This window comes from Bison bison, unplaced genomic scaffold (assembly GCF_000754665.1).
Source record: "Bison bison bison isolate TAMUID 2011002044 unplaced genomic scaffold, Bison_UMD1.0 scf7180017864040, whole genome shotgun sequence".
Lineage (NCBI taxonomy): Eukaryota > Metazoa > Chordata > Mammalia > Artiodactyla > Bovidae > Bison > Bison bison.
Genome location: NW_011494612.1, coordinates 740,678 through 752,898, shown reverse-complemented (window position 1 = coordinate 752,898; position 12,221 = coordinate 740,678). Strand labels below are relative to the sequence as shown.

The window sequence follows — 12,221 nt, the reverse complement described above, 5'->3', positions numbered from 1 at the left end:
GCGCGGAGGAGGGCGCGGCCCGGGATGCGCCGCCTTGCCCGGCAGCCCTGCCCGCCTGGTGTGGCCCCGCTGCCTCTCAGTGCAGCCTCCGCCGGACGGCCTCTGGGCCACACATGGTAGCACCGCAGTATGGGTTCATTGTTTTGTTTTTTTTTTTAATCCCCATGAATATTCTGGAAAAAGAAGAAAAAAAAAGCCCTCCTGAAGAAGACACCTTTCCGGCAGCCGCACACACCTGCAGACGCTTTGCGCCGTCCTCCCCGAGACCCGCAAGCTTCGAGGGCCCCGCAGCTCACCTCGGGGCCGCCCCAGGGCCATCTGCAAACTTCCCAGTCAGCTGTTCTCTCGCAGAATTTTTGATGCACAATTTTTTGCACTAGTGTGTTATGAATGACTAAGATTCTGATAAAAAAAATAAACTATTTACACGGGGTTTCTACACACTATCCATTGTATATAAGCATCCTGCCATACTGTCAAGCTAAGCATTCCAGCTGCAGTTTAGTTAGCGTGTGAGAAAAAAAGAAAAAAAATCCCCAGATATGGCACAGGTTTTAAAAGGAAAAATAATATGAAGAGACTTATTTTATTACTGCTTTCTTTTAGCTTCACAGCTGTGTTGAATTCATTGAGAAAGAACAGAGGCCTTTTATTTCCCCTCATCCTTTCTTTGGTCTTGTCCCCATCCCATGATCGTCAATATTCCACTACTTCATAGCAGGAGGTCTGCAGCACTTTCTATGTGCCATGTACAGATGTGAATAGTAATTTATTTTAGGTCGCTCATGACCTGCCTGTGGGTTTGGGCTCACCACACAGTCTTCCTGTCCATCCTCTGCTGTGATTTCTCTCTTTCGCTGCCATCCCTCTCATTTTCTGTTAAAAGACTGTGTGTTCCTGGGATGCAGTGGAAAAGTTTCGGGATGATCAAAATAGTAAGCGTTCCTTTAGAGGCAAGGAAAAGTCACACCCACTCTTCTTTCCTGATGACACAGTTTAGATATTACTATTATAGATTTCTTCTGTTTCATGCTGTATAATCCCAGATGGAAAGAAAACTTTGGTGATTTTTCTGAGCTCAAAATTCTTCACAGGTAAATTAGGAATCACAGTATAAATAAAGTAGGTGTGATTACCAAGGCGGTAAAAGCCCAGACAGGAAGCAGAAGATGCAGCCGTGAGGATGTTTACATAATAAACTCGGAGATCATGTTTATTTTTACTTACAGCTGTTTGATTAAAAAAAAAAAAAAACAATTTTTTTTAAAGCCAAGGCGTATGTTATTACCTGAGTTTTAAGTACGCATTCCACTTACTGAGAAGGTCCCCTTTGTCCATCCTTGGCAGCATCGGTAGAGACTTGGTTCTTGAGGACATGTTCATACGTACCTTTAAGACTGATGCGTTTGTTGCATGCTTCGATGCAGGGCTTGAAAAGTGAGAAAGGAAAAACACAAATGTCAGGATAATAGCTCATTCTTTCAAAAGTTTCAATTTGAACATTTCAGTCGCTCTTACCCATGGGGCACTCACTGTTGTGCTGCCTGTTTGAAGGGCACAGCTGTTGGGAAGTGTGGCCAAGCTCCACAGCCCCGGCCTCTCCCAGCCTCTCCCACCCGCAGCGTGGAGCTCCAGGGTTCGCCCTGGCCAGACTGGCAGTGGGACCGAGAGGGCTTTGCAGCCTGGAGTCCTTATGGCTTCTTCTCCTTAGGCCAGATGAGGTCAGTTAGAGGCAGGCTCCTCGCACACCCAGGGAGCTGAGGTAAAGAAAAGACAGGAGGAAGCTGTCGCGTCTTTGTGTGCAGGGGAGAACAGGGTTACTATACATATGAGGTGTATATATATACATACATATAGATAAATATAATAGCGTGTACATATGCGGTTTGAGTCATTCAAACTAGGTGCAAAATGCTGACTTCAGAGTCTGAATCAGTGTCTCTCTCCACATCCCTGACCTGCTTGCTGGTCAATGACGTTACAAAACCCTGACACGACAGGACATACCTACATACAAGAAACCACATATCAGATCAGACGTGATTCTCCTTTGTGTGCAAAGTCAGAGTATCCTCGGTTGCCAGTTTGGAGCATGTTATTAAAAAAAAAAAAAAGTATCCCATGAAATTCTTGTGCGAGAATTCTGCCCAGTTTCTTCCCAGGGTGTGCAGTGTTGATCAGATTCCCGAGAGGTGCTGGAGGTTCGGTCCAGGCCGTCGGCAAGTGCGCCCTCCTGCCCGGCTGCAGGATTGTTTCCGGGAGCAGCCAGAGCCCATGGAGGGCGGGAGCCCCGGACAGGTTCTGTGCTTCAAAGCTGTTCAAACTGCTGCTTGTCCCACACATCTTGCCTTTCTTCAGGCTAGCTGCAATAATTTTTTTCTTCTGTAAAATATTTTGTAAACAACCACAAAAAAAAAACAAAAAGCTATTATAAAAAAGGGGAAAGAACGCTGGCATTATGATCAGGAAACCATCGCCATCAGCCACCCGTCTCGCCACCTCGCCACATGCTGCTGACATGAAGTAGGTGCAAATGACCTTTTTGTACAGAGATATATTTTTTATGAAGAATTTGTAAAATTATTAAATATGCTGTAATTTTTTGATTAATGTAGGTAAATTGTTAAAAAAATAAATGTTTTTACAATACAAAACTGTAATTTTCCCAATAATGTACAATGTACCATCTCTAGCTGACGTTCAGTTCCAATCCTATTACACATGTATTAATATTAAAGTGACCTGTTAAAATGAACAGTTATCTTTTTTTGTCAAAAAAAATTATACAGAGAGTGTAATATAGCCTGTGCAATGCCACCTATCTTTAAAGCAAATCAGAGTTCTAATTAAATATTTAATTTTAGATTTCTATTTTTTGGTGTGAATTAATTTTATCTTTAATAGATACCTGCGAGTCATTGGAAGGGGAGGGAAAGAACAAATTAGTGATGGGTGTTCACTGTGTTTAGAACAAGAGTCAATACTTTCCCAAGACAGCATCCCTGTTGCGGTTAACAAAGAGCACATTTATGAAAAGCACTGATACAGAGAAACAGAGGCTGACAGACTTCTTGATGGTTTTTGACTTAAAATCACTGAGAGCTTTCAGTTCCCTCCAAACCAAAATCAAGCCTATACTTTTATGATTAAAAAAAAAAGCGTGAGTTATTTCTGTAAGCCTTCACAACACTGAAAACGCCATATAAGAAAACGTAGATTTCACGGAACATTCCAAGGGTCGTGCATGAAGAAGGCTCAGAGAACACCCCCTCAGGAGCCTGTGACAACAGAGCCAGCTCCCTGCTCACTTCTGGGCTGGGGGACACAAAGCTTTCCGAGTCCTTGGTGTCAGGTGGGGTGTTGTGCAGTTAACCAAATCATACAGTCATTTTCCTGAGAATCAGTCATTACACAACAAAAAAACAACAAAGAATGGCCCCGCTGTGGCTGCCAAGTAACAAAGGTTTGTCCTCCAGCCTAGTGTGTAGGTCTCCTAGGACCAGTGGATGTCTTTAAATGCCAAGGACTACCTTGCAGAAGACCCAGCTCCAGATGCCCACGGACATTCAATATAATCTAACGAAGTAGGTTTTACCACTGATTCTATAGATGACCAAGTAGAAATCCAGAGACATGAGTGAGATTATCCAAGTATACACAGCTCAGCGATGCTGACGTTAGAGGCCAGTTTTCCCTTGCTTTAACATTCTTCTTTGCCATTTGCTTTAACATTCCTGGGGTGGAGAAATCTGTCTGCTCTGCCTGGAGGGTGGGGATGTGGCACACGGCCTGCACGGGGGATCCCACAGGAGCTGTCGGGAGGCTGAGTGCACACCAGCCGTGGGCGCACACTCGCTCTGAATACTCACTGGGGCCCCTTCCATGAAGGCCTGCGAGGTTCACACTCTCACCAGCTGAGAGCCCAGCACACAACGATGCAGCCGTGGGTGCCAGGCAGAGGCTCCTGAGAGCACGAAATGAAATCTGACTGCCTCCTGGTCTTGGCTGAATTGCTGTCACAGGACGACAGGGGGTTTCAACCATGGCAAAGTGCCCAGAATGGCAGGTTCATGTCTCTGGAACGTCACTGCTTCTGAAACCCAGCTCGAAGCCTGGGGAACACCCTCCCCATGACAGTCTGTGGGGTGTCAGTCTCAATTCCCCCGCCATCCTGAGCCAGGAACCTCCTTCTGGGGCTGGGGGCAGGCTGAAGCCTTGAGGGCCATGACTCAAGCCTGGGGCACTTTTGCCTGATATGAGGGGTCTCCCAGCAGCCTCCAGAAACCAGCCACCCCAGCCCTCTCCCACCACCCCTGCCCCAGGTGCTGGGCTGTCCTCTCCACCCTGGAAGCCCCCACACCCTTCCAAAATTCTTCTGTTCAGGACGTTCACACTTGTGCTTCGGCTCCTGTTCAGAAACTCCGTGGTTGTGGCTACAACTAATCAGATCTAGAAGGTGCCTCCTCCAGGGCTGCGCTGACATAGCCTCGGGGTTAGACTACCAGTCCTGCGTCCAGCACAGTTTCATCGCCAACACAGGAAGAGCCACAGCCCAGCAACTCCCTTCTGTCTTTGCTGAGGAACAGTAACCAGAGGAGTAAGCAGTTCCCCATGAGGGGTCACTCACTGGAGAACAGCAGAGCCTGGGTCCAGCGATGTCCCACAGATGGTCAGTCTTTCTGCTCCAGTGCTCCGAGAAGTCCGCAGTCATTAAAAGTCCAGGTAAACTAATATTTTCTCTCCTCAACGTGGTGTGGTCTGGAAAATTAAAGACAGCACTAGAATGGAAATTCCCATGGCGGGCGCATGTTGATGTATGGCAAAACCAATACAATATTGTAAAGTAAAAGAAAAATAAAATAAAATAAAATAAATTATATACAAAAATTTACATATTTTACTAAGAAAAAAAATTTAAAAATAGAAAAGAAAAAAAGATAGTCAACCACAGTTACTAGAAGCCAAAACTGGGCCAGTTATACATGTAAAGAAATACTCCATATTCAAGGTTTGCTCTCCATGATGCACTGATACATCTTCTCCCAGACAACTGTCCTGGCTTGCCATGACAATTCTTTAGGGAAGATGCCCTCAGTGTCTGAGAAGGCCATAATATCTGCTGATTTGACAAGTGTTTATGCAGTGTTTATTAAATATAAAATTGAGATTAGCTTTGGAGAGCTCAAGATTTTTAAAAAAGCAGAGTCCAGGCTCCTAAGAGAAGTCTAGTCCAGGAAAGGCAGATACACAAGCAAACAGTTGCAGTAAATACGGCTGCCATGTGGTTGGTACATGCATTTGTCTGTCTGCTCAGAGTGATGCATCATGGGAAAAGATGCCTAACATCTCTGGGAGCGGCAGAGATGGGGAGATTATTGAGGAAGCCTTTCCAGGAGCTGTGGCTATTAATGGGGCCCTTCTGTTAGCAGGGCCTTCCCTGGTGGTTGAGACAATAAACAATCTGCCTGCAATTGAGGAGATCCAAGTTCAATCCCGGGGTCAGGAAGATCCCCTGGAGAAGGAAGTGACTACTCACTCCAGTATTCTTGCCTGGGAAATTCCATGGACAGGACAGTCCATGGGGTCGTAAAGAGTCAAACATGACTGAGTGACTGATACTTCCACTTTTTTTTTTCCTTCTGTTATTAGAACCCTAGGGTCCCTGGCCGCCTTACTGGATGAATGATACTCATGTCCCATCAACATCAGTATTCTACCTCTACTGGCTCAATGGCTCCCCTTGCAGTTTTCAGCTTGTTAGTGCTAAAGAAGCACGGCCCCTAGCTATTTGGGGCATCCCTGGAACTTGCCTTACATGTGTCTCCAAGGTTTGCCACTTCACATGTTGTGTGACGTTTCTTGACACCTGTCATTTACCAGGGACTCGTCTAAGGAAAAGGTGTTTCTCTCAACATGCTTGCCCTGACCTCATGATGCAAGACTGGCTGTCACTGTTCCAGTCATCACAGCCACGTTAGGAAGGAACTCCAAATGCCTGAGGTAAGGAAGAGATGACACCAGCCACATCTCTCTTTCTTGGCTTTTGTATCAAGAAAGCCAACAATTTCACAAAGCTCCCCATCTCCCCCCACCACTTTCAACAAACATCCATGTCCATCTCATGGCCCAGAATCTGGCCACAAGCCACCCAGGGATGCAAAGGAAAGTGGAAAAATAGACAATGGAAACTTCAGTAACATTAGGACTCATCACCTTGGGGGTGGGTCAGGAAGTCCCCAGTGACAGTGTGGGTTTTGACGGTAACAAAAATAAATTGCTTTAAGACATTTTCATCCTTTGAGAATAAATAAAAGATCCCATGTGTTTACCCCCTAAACAGAAATCAGACTCTAAGACTCCGCCATGAGGATCCATGCTCACTCACTCAGCAATCCTACATCACTGTAGCACCTCATTATACATGCTGCTTCCCTTTAGACACCCGACCCCACCGCTCTCTGTTGTTGTTGTTAATTCGAGGCTTTAAAACAAAAATACAAAGACAAAAATAATTTTATGGATACATGTACATACTAATTTAGAGAAATTTCTTTATGGGTAGGGTAGCACTGGTTCAGTAGCATTCTCCCACTAGATAGGATATACATAAATAAGATTTTAGTAGGAAAATGATTTACACTGAAATCATCTTTTCTTTTTGTTCTGGGGAAATGTGTGCATGTGTGTGAATGTGTGTGTGTGTGTGTGTATTTAAAAGACTCAAGCAGATGTTTTCATAAAGAAGAGTGGCACATTTAATAGTGTATGCCTTTGTGAACAGTTAGCTATGTTGGCATGTGGTTTTTATTACGCAGAGAGCAATTTAACGACGTATGGAAAAGTCAAACATATGTTGTTCTAGCTGTCATACCACCTTAAAAAGTAGTTATCATAGCTTTCTACATATTTGTTTTGAGTTACCAGGTAGAAAAATGAATTTTCTTTCCCTTACTGCTGTGTTTGAGTCATAGATTCTAGTGGCAACTCTGAAATAAGATAAAAAAAGAAGACCTGTGCTTTACAGTTTTGTATCAATTTTAGCCAGATGCCTACTAAAATTTTTTTAAAAATTAATCAAATACATACGTATGCTTTTAGGCATTATTTACATCCAAGCAACATTTAGCTGGTAATGTCTGTAAAATTACAACTAGCCAAATAAGAGAGTCATAGACTGTTTGTGAAATGCATCTGCATTAATTACTAACCAGGGAAATGAAGAAAAGCTTATTGTTTTAAAAACATTGTGATTGAAAATAACTGCAAGTTAACACAATGAAGGGCTGTTAAAAACCAGTTCAGTGAGGAAGAACCACCAGCCTGCTTCACAAAGCTGATGAGGCTACAGTAAACCCGACACCTCTCTGGGTATGCAATGGTGGAATGTGTTGTAATTGGACAGTATGGATCAATAATCTTCATGGGGTTGATATATCTGACCTGTTAATATTATGAATGAAACCAAATCCTAAAAAATATAAATCTGTAAGAAAACAAACGACAAGCCTCTACATTAGATAGATATCAATATAATAGATGCCTACACATGTATATCTGTAAATGACTAAATGGCAAAAATAAATGAAACAAATGTTTGAGAGCAGAAAAAGTCACAAAACTGAAAGTAAAATTGCATAAATACTATTCAGCCATTAAAAATGTTTACTGGGCTGTGCTTAGTCACTCAGTCATGTCCAACTGTGTGCGGCCCCATGAACTGTAGCCCGCCAGGATCCTCTGTCCATAGGGATTCTACAGGTAAGAATACTGGAGTGAGTTGCCATGTCCTCCTTCGGGGATTTTCCCAACCCAGGGATCAAACCCAGGTCTCCTGCACTGCAGGAGACTCTTTACTGTCTGACCACCAGGGAAGCCCATGAATACTGGAGTGAGTGGCCTATCCCTTCTCCAGGGGATCTTCCCAACCCAGGAATCAAATTTGGATCTCCTGCATTACAGGTGGATTCTTTACCAGCTGAGCCACAAGGGAAGCCCAAAAATGTTTACTATAAGATCCCATAGCAACATAACATAGATACGGGCACTTTGAAATTTAGAACTGATTTATGTGACAATTGTAACTAAAAAGCCACCTAATGACCAAAAAAATCAGGAACTAGAGTCCTGAGTGTCTTATTGGAGGGCAGCAGACTATGGGTGTTAATGTTTCACTGGCTTTGCTGTAATGTTTTAAAAATAAAAATGGGAAAATAAATTGTAGAAAATCGATGAACAAGAGTGAAATAATGTTTTCCAATCACTAAATTTACTTATAACAACTGAAAATCTGGTTTACTGGAAACAGCTGACCGTGGAAGATCCGCCTACATACACATCCGAGTCATGGATGGGGCAGTTACAGATTCTCAGAGAGACGTGGAGGCAATTTATAATTACTTACTTTCTGATAGTTCAACTGAACAAAGCCTTAAAAAACAGTGTTGTTAATTTTTCAGTTCTAAACAATTTTTGTATCATGATATGAACTCCCAACTCAATTAATATTTATATTTGGTCAATATTTCACATTTTATGAAAGAACTTAAGGTTTTGAGTACTATCATAGTATACAATAGTCTTACCAACTCTGGTCTTTTCCAACTCCAGTACACACCAGATGATGTAACTCGTTTTTTCATTTTCCTATAGACATATGTGTGAGCATGTGCACACTCATGCACACACACTCGTGCACACACACATCCGTGTTACTCGAGCCATCTCTGTACTCTCGTCCTTGTTCTGGGTGTCCTCTATGACTTGATCTCATTATTGCCTTTACATCATATTTCCCCATATTCTCTAAAATGTGGCCTATTTTGGGTATAGAAATGGTATTTATAATCAGAAGATTTTGGATTTAAATCCCAGCTGTGCCACATGCTAGATTCATGATTTGGGGAACATACCAAAAATATTCTCAAGTATAAAACGGGGAATAATGATGCATTCCATTCATGGATGTAATGAGAAGTTAATGAGCAATAGAAACTACTCAGATTTCAGAAACACTATTTTGGGGCATGAAAATTCAATCTTTTTAGGAGTGATTTGATAGTATCCTTAAAAAAAAAATTAAAAAAAGGTACATTGATTAGGTTATACCAAGCTGGAGTAACAAATAGTATCCAAATGCTAAGCAGTAAAACAGAAGTGCATTTCATACTCTCCAAAGTTTGGAGCAAGTGTTCAGATGAGAAGTACCGTCCAGGTCACCCTCTGGGCCCCAGGAGATGCTGGCTCAGCCACTTAAGGAGAGAAAACTGGCTAAAGAACAAGTAGGAACTGCTCACCTAAACTGGTAGCTTGACAGCTGATGAGACACCTTCACATCACCTGCCTATTGCAGGAGCAGGAGGTCGAGGGCTGTGAGGGTCAGTGTTTGGGGGCATCGGGGGGTCAGCCTCTGTCCACTCCTGGAGGCAGGGCACCTGGTAAAAGGCACAGAGCTGCTCAAATCGTCAAGTACCGTGATCAGGCCTTTGAGGTCCTAGGCAGTACTGGGCAAACATAAGCACTCGTATTTCAGAAGCACAGTCTGTGAAAGTGGCAGGAAACATTGGATCCTAAGTGCCAGAAAGCCAAGACGCGGTGATGGACGGGGCCAGAGTGGTGGGTTGCAGGGAGCGCTGGCTTCAGCAGGGCTCCCGGTGAGGTTGCCCACAGCCTGACACCCAAGCTGAGGCTCGCAGGGGGCCACGCCTGTGGATAGCAAGACCTGAGCTGGGCCAGGCTTCCATGGGCAGGGCTGGGGGGCGAGGCAGGCGTGGCAGGAAGGGAACCGAGGCCCCAGTAGGTTGTGGAGCCTTAGAATTTGCACAGAAGTGCAATAACTTCCCTACCCAGACCAGCCCCACCCGGCCAGCCAAAGGGCTCCTGCTGCACCTGGCCACCGGGAGGAGCGTCAGGACCCAGAGCTTCGCCTGCCAGCTCCAGACGTGCTGCCAGAGCCGCGGCGGTGGTTGCATGTCAAGGGCAGCTCCTTAAAAAGTAACATCTAATGGTGGGATTGCAGACGTCCCGTGGATGGGGGAGCTTCTGCATCCGTGGCTTCTGAGCTTTCCACGTGGGCCCATCAGCCCCTCCCCTCCTCTGACGCTGCCGGAGCTCTTCTAACCCTAGGAGCCTTACCTCACAACAGTGAGCAGCACTCAGTGCTCAAATCAGACAAGATGTTCTCAAACGGGGGGAAAGAGTCACTCGTCCAACAATACTCGGACCCCAGTGATCTCAGGGGCCTTCGTGGGCTTTTCCACAGAAAATGTGAGCACTGTCTTTGCTATTCGAAAAGGACTAGCTCTGCCTGCCCTTGAAAATAAGATGAGTTATCAGCATCCAAATGGATCAACTAAAAATAGAATATAATGCATGGTACTTGTGGAAAACAAGAATTGCCACACAACCAACAAAAAGAAAGGAAGGCAAAGAAGCATAGGTAGCTTCATGTTAGCAAAGGTGTATGTTCTAAAGAATGCTGTCACCCTGCACTTTCTGAGGGCATTTAAAACACTTCCAGTGAAGAACCACAAGCGTCTTCTTGTCCTGCCCCAAAGGTCTCTCCTCCCAGAACACCAGTTCCTTGGCAGTGCAGCTTGCTGCCCTGAGAGTAAAATCATGGTAGAAAATAGTGCTACAATCAGTAGAAAATAGTGCTATAATCAGAATATTCATGGGTTCTGAGTTTTAAGTTAAAGACTAACTTACACAATAACCTGGAAAGCTGCATGATAGTAGTCTGGCCAGACAGACTTAAATTCATATTTGGGATGTTAAAACAAAACAGCTCCATTACACAAAAATTCTTTTTCCCCATCATAAGGGATACTGAGACACAAAAGATTTTCCAGTTGCAAGCTTACAGAAGTTAGTTATGGAAAAGCTGTAGTTATGACAGGTGGCCGACTTCCTATAGCTGACTTCTTTAAGGATGATTCTAGCAAAATCACCCAGTCCTGGTGTTTACTTCTAGCAAAGCAAGTGGAAATGTATATATTATCTCCCCAAAACGTGTCTGCCCTTCCCCATGAATTAGTTTCCCCTAGCTCCTCACACGGAGAAGGCAATGGCACCCCACTCCAGTACTCTTGCCTGGAAAATCCCATGGGCAGAGGAGCCTGGTAGGCTGCAGCCCATGGGGTCACTAGGAGTCGGACACGACTGAGCGACTTCACTTTCCCTTTTCACTTTCATGCATTGGAGAAGGAAATGGCAACCCACTCCAGTGTTCTTGCCTGGAGAATCCCAGGGACAGGGGAGCCTGGTGGGCTGCCGTCTATGGGGTTGCACAGAGTCAGACACGATCGAAGCGATTTAGTAGCAGCAGCAGCAGCTCCTCACATATGTAGTCACTTATTTTTGGAAAATCCTTCTCTAAAACCAAACAGATTTTTCACAGCCTCTAACACTAGAACCCAGACATTCTTCTGCATGTATACAATGGGATACTACTCAGCTATAGAAAAGAAAGACATAAAGTCATTTGCAGCAACATAGATGGATTTAGGATGATCCTGAGTGAAGTAAGTCAGAAAGAGAAAGACACATATCATGTGCTGTTGTTGCTTAGCCTCTAAGTCATGTCCAGCTCTTTTCTGACCCCAGGGACTGTGGCCCACCAGGCTCTTCTGTCCCTGGGTTCTCCAGGCAAGAATATTGGAGTGGGTTGACATTTCCTTCTTCAAAATACCTTATAATATATCCACATATAGTGGAATCTAAAATAATGGCACAAAGGAACTTATCTACAAACAGAAACAGACTCCAGACATAGAGAACAGACTTGTGGTTGTTGAGGGGGAGGATGGTGGTGAAGAGAAGGACTGAGAGTCTGGGATTAGCAGATGTAACTATTATATACAGGATGGATAAACAAAGATCTCACTATAAAGCACAGGGAACCATATTCACTATCCTGTGGTAAGCCATAATGGAAAAGAATATGAAAAGAAATGTTTCACTGAATCACTTTGCTGTATAGCAGAAATTAAAACAACATTGTAAACCAACTAGACTCCAATAAAGTAAATTTTAAAAGAACACTCTTCAATGTGAAGAGTGGGCACCTTACCCGTGGTGAGGGTCCATGCTGCCTTCCTGGGAGATGGCCAGACCCCAGCAGCAGTTGAGCTTTGGCACACAGCAGACCCGCACTCCCTGTGATGGTTGTTCTCGCTGGTGATGAAAGTTTAATTAATGAGAGGGAGCATATGAAAACCAGCTGG

At 44.2% G+C, this 12,221-nt stretch overlaps 1 protein-coding gene across 1 annotated transcript in view; it reads left to right on the top strand.

Moving 5' to 3' along the window:
- The window catches only part of LOC104985211 (CUB and sushi domain-containing protein 1), a 559,353-nt gene that overhangs the window by 479,223 nt on the left and 67,909 nt on the right, over positions 1 to 12,221 (top strand). Inside the window, exon 62 of the mRNA XM_010835275.1 lies at positions 1,555 to 1,721. Coding sequence (XP_010833577.1) covers positions 1,555 to 1,721 — 167 coding nt within the window. The remainder of the gene's footprint in view (positions 1 to 1,554; positions 1,722 to 12,221) is intronic.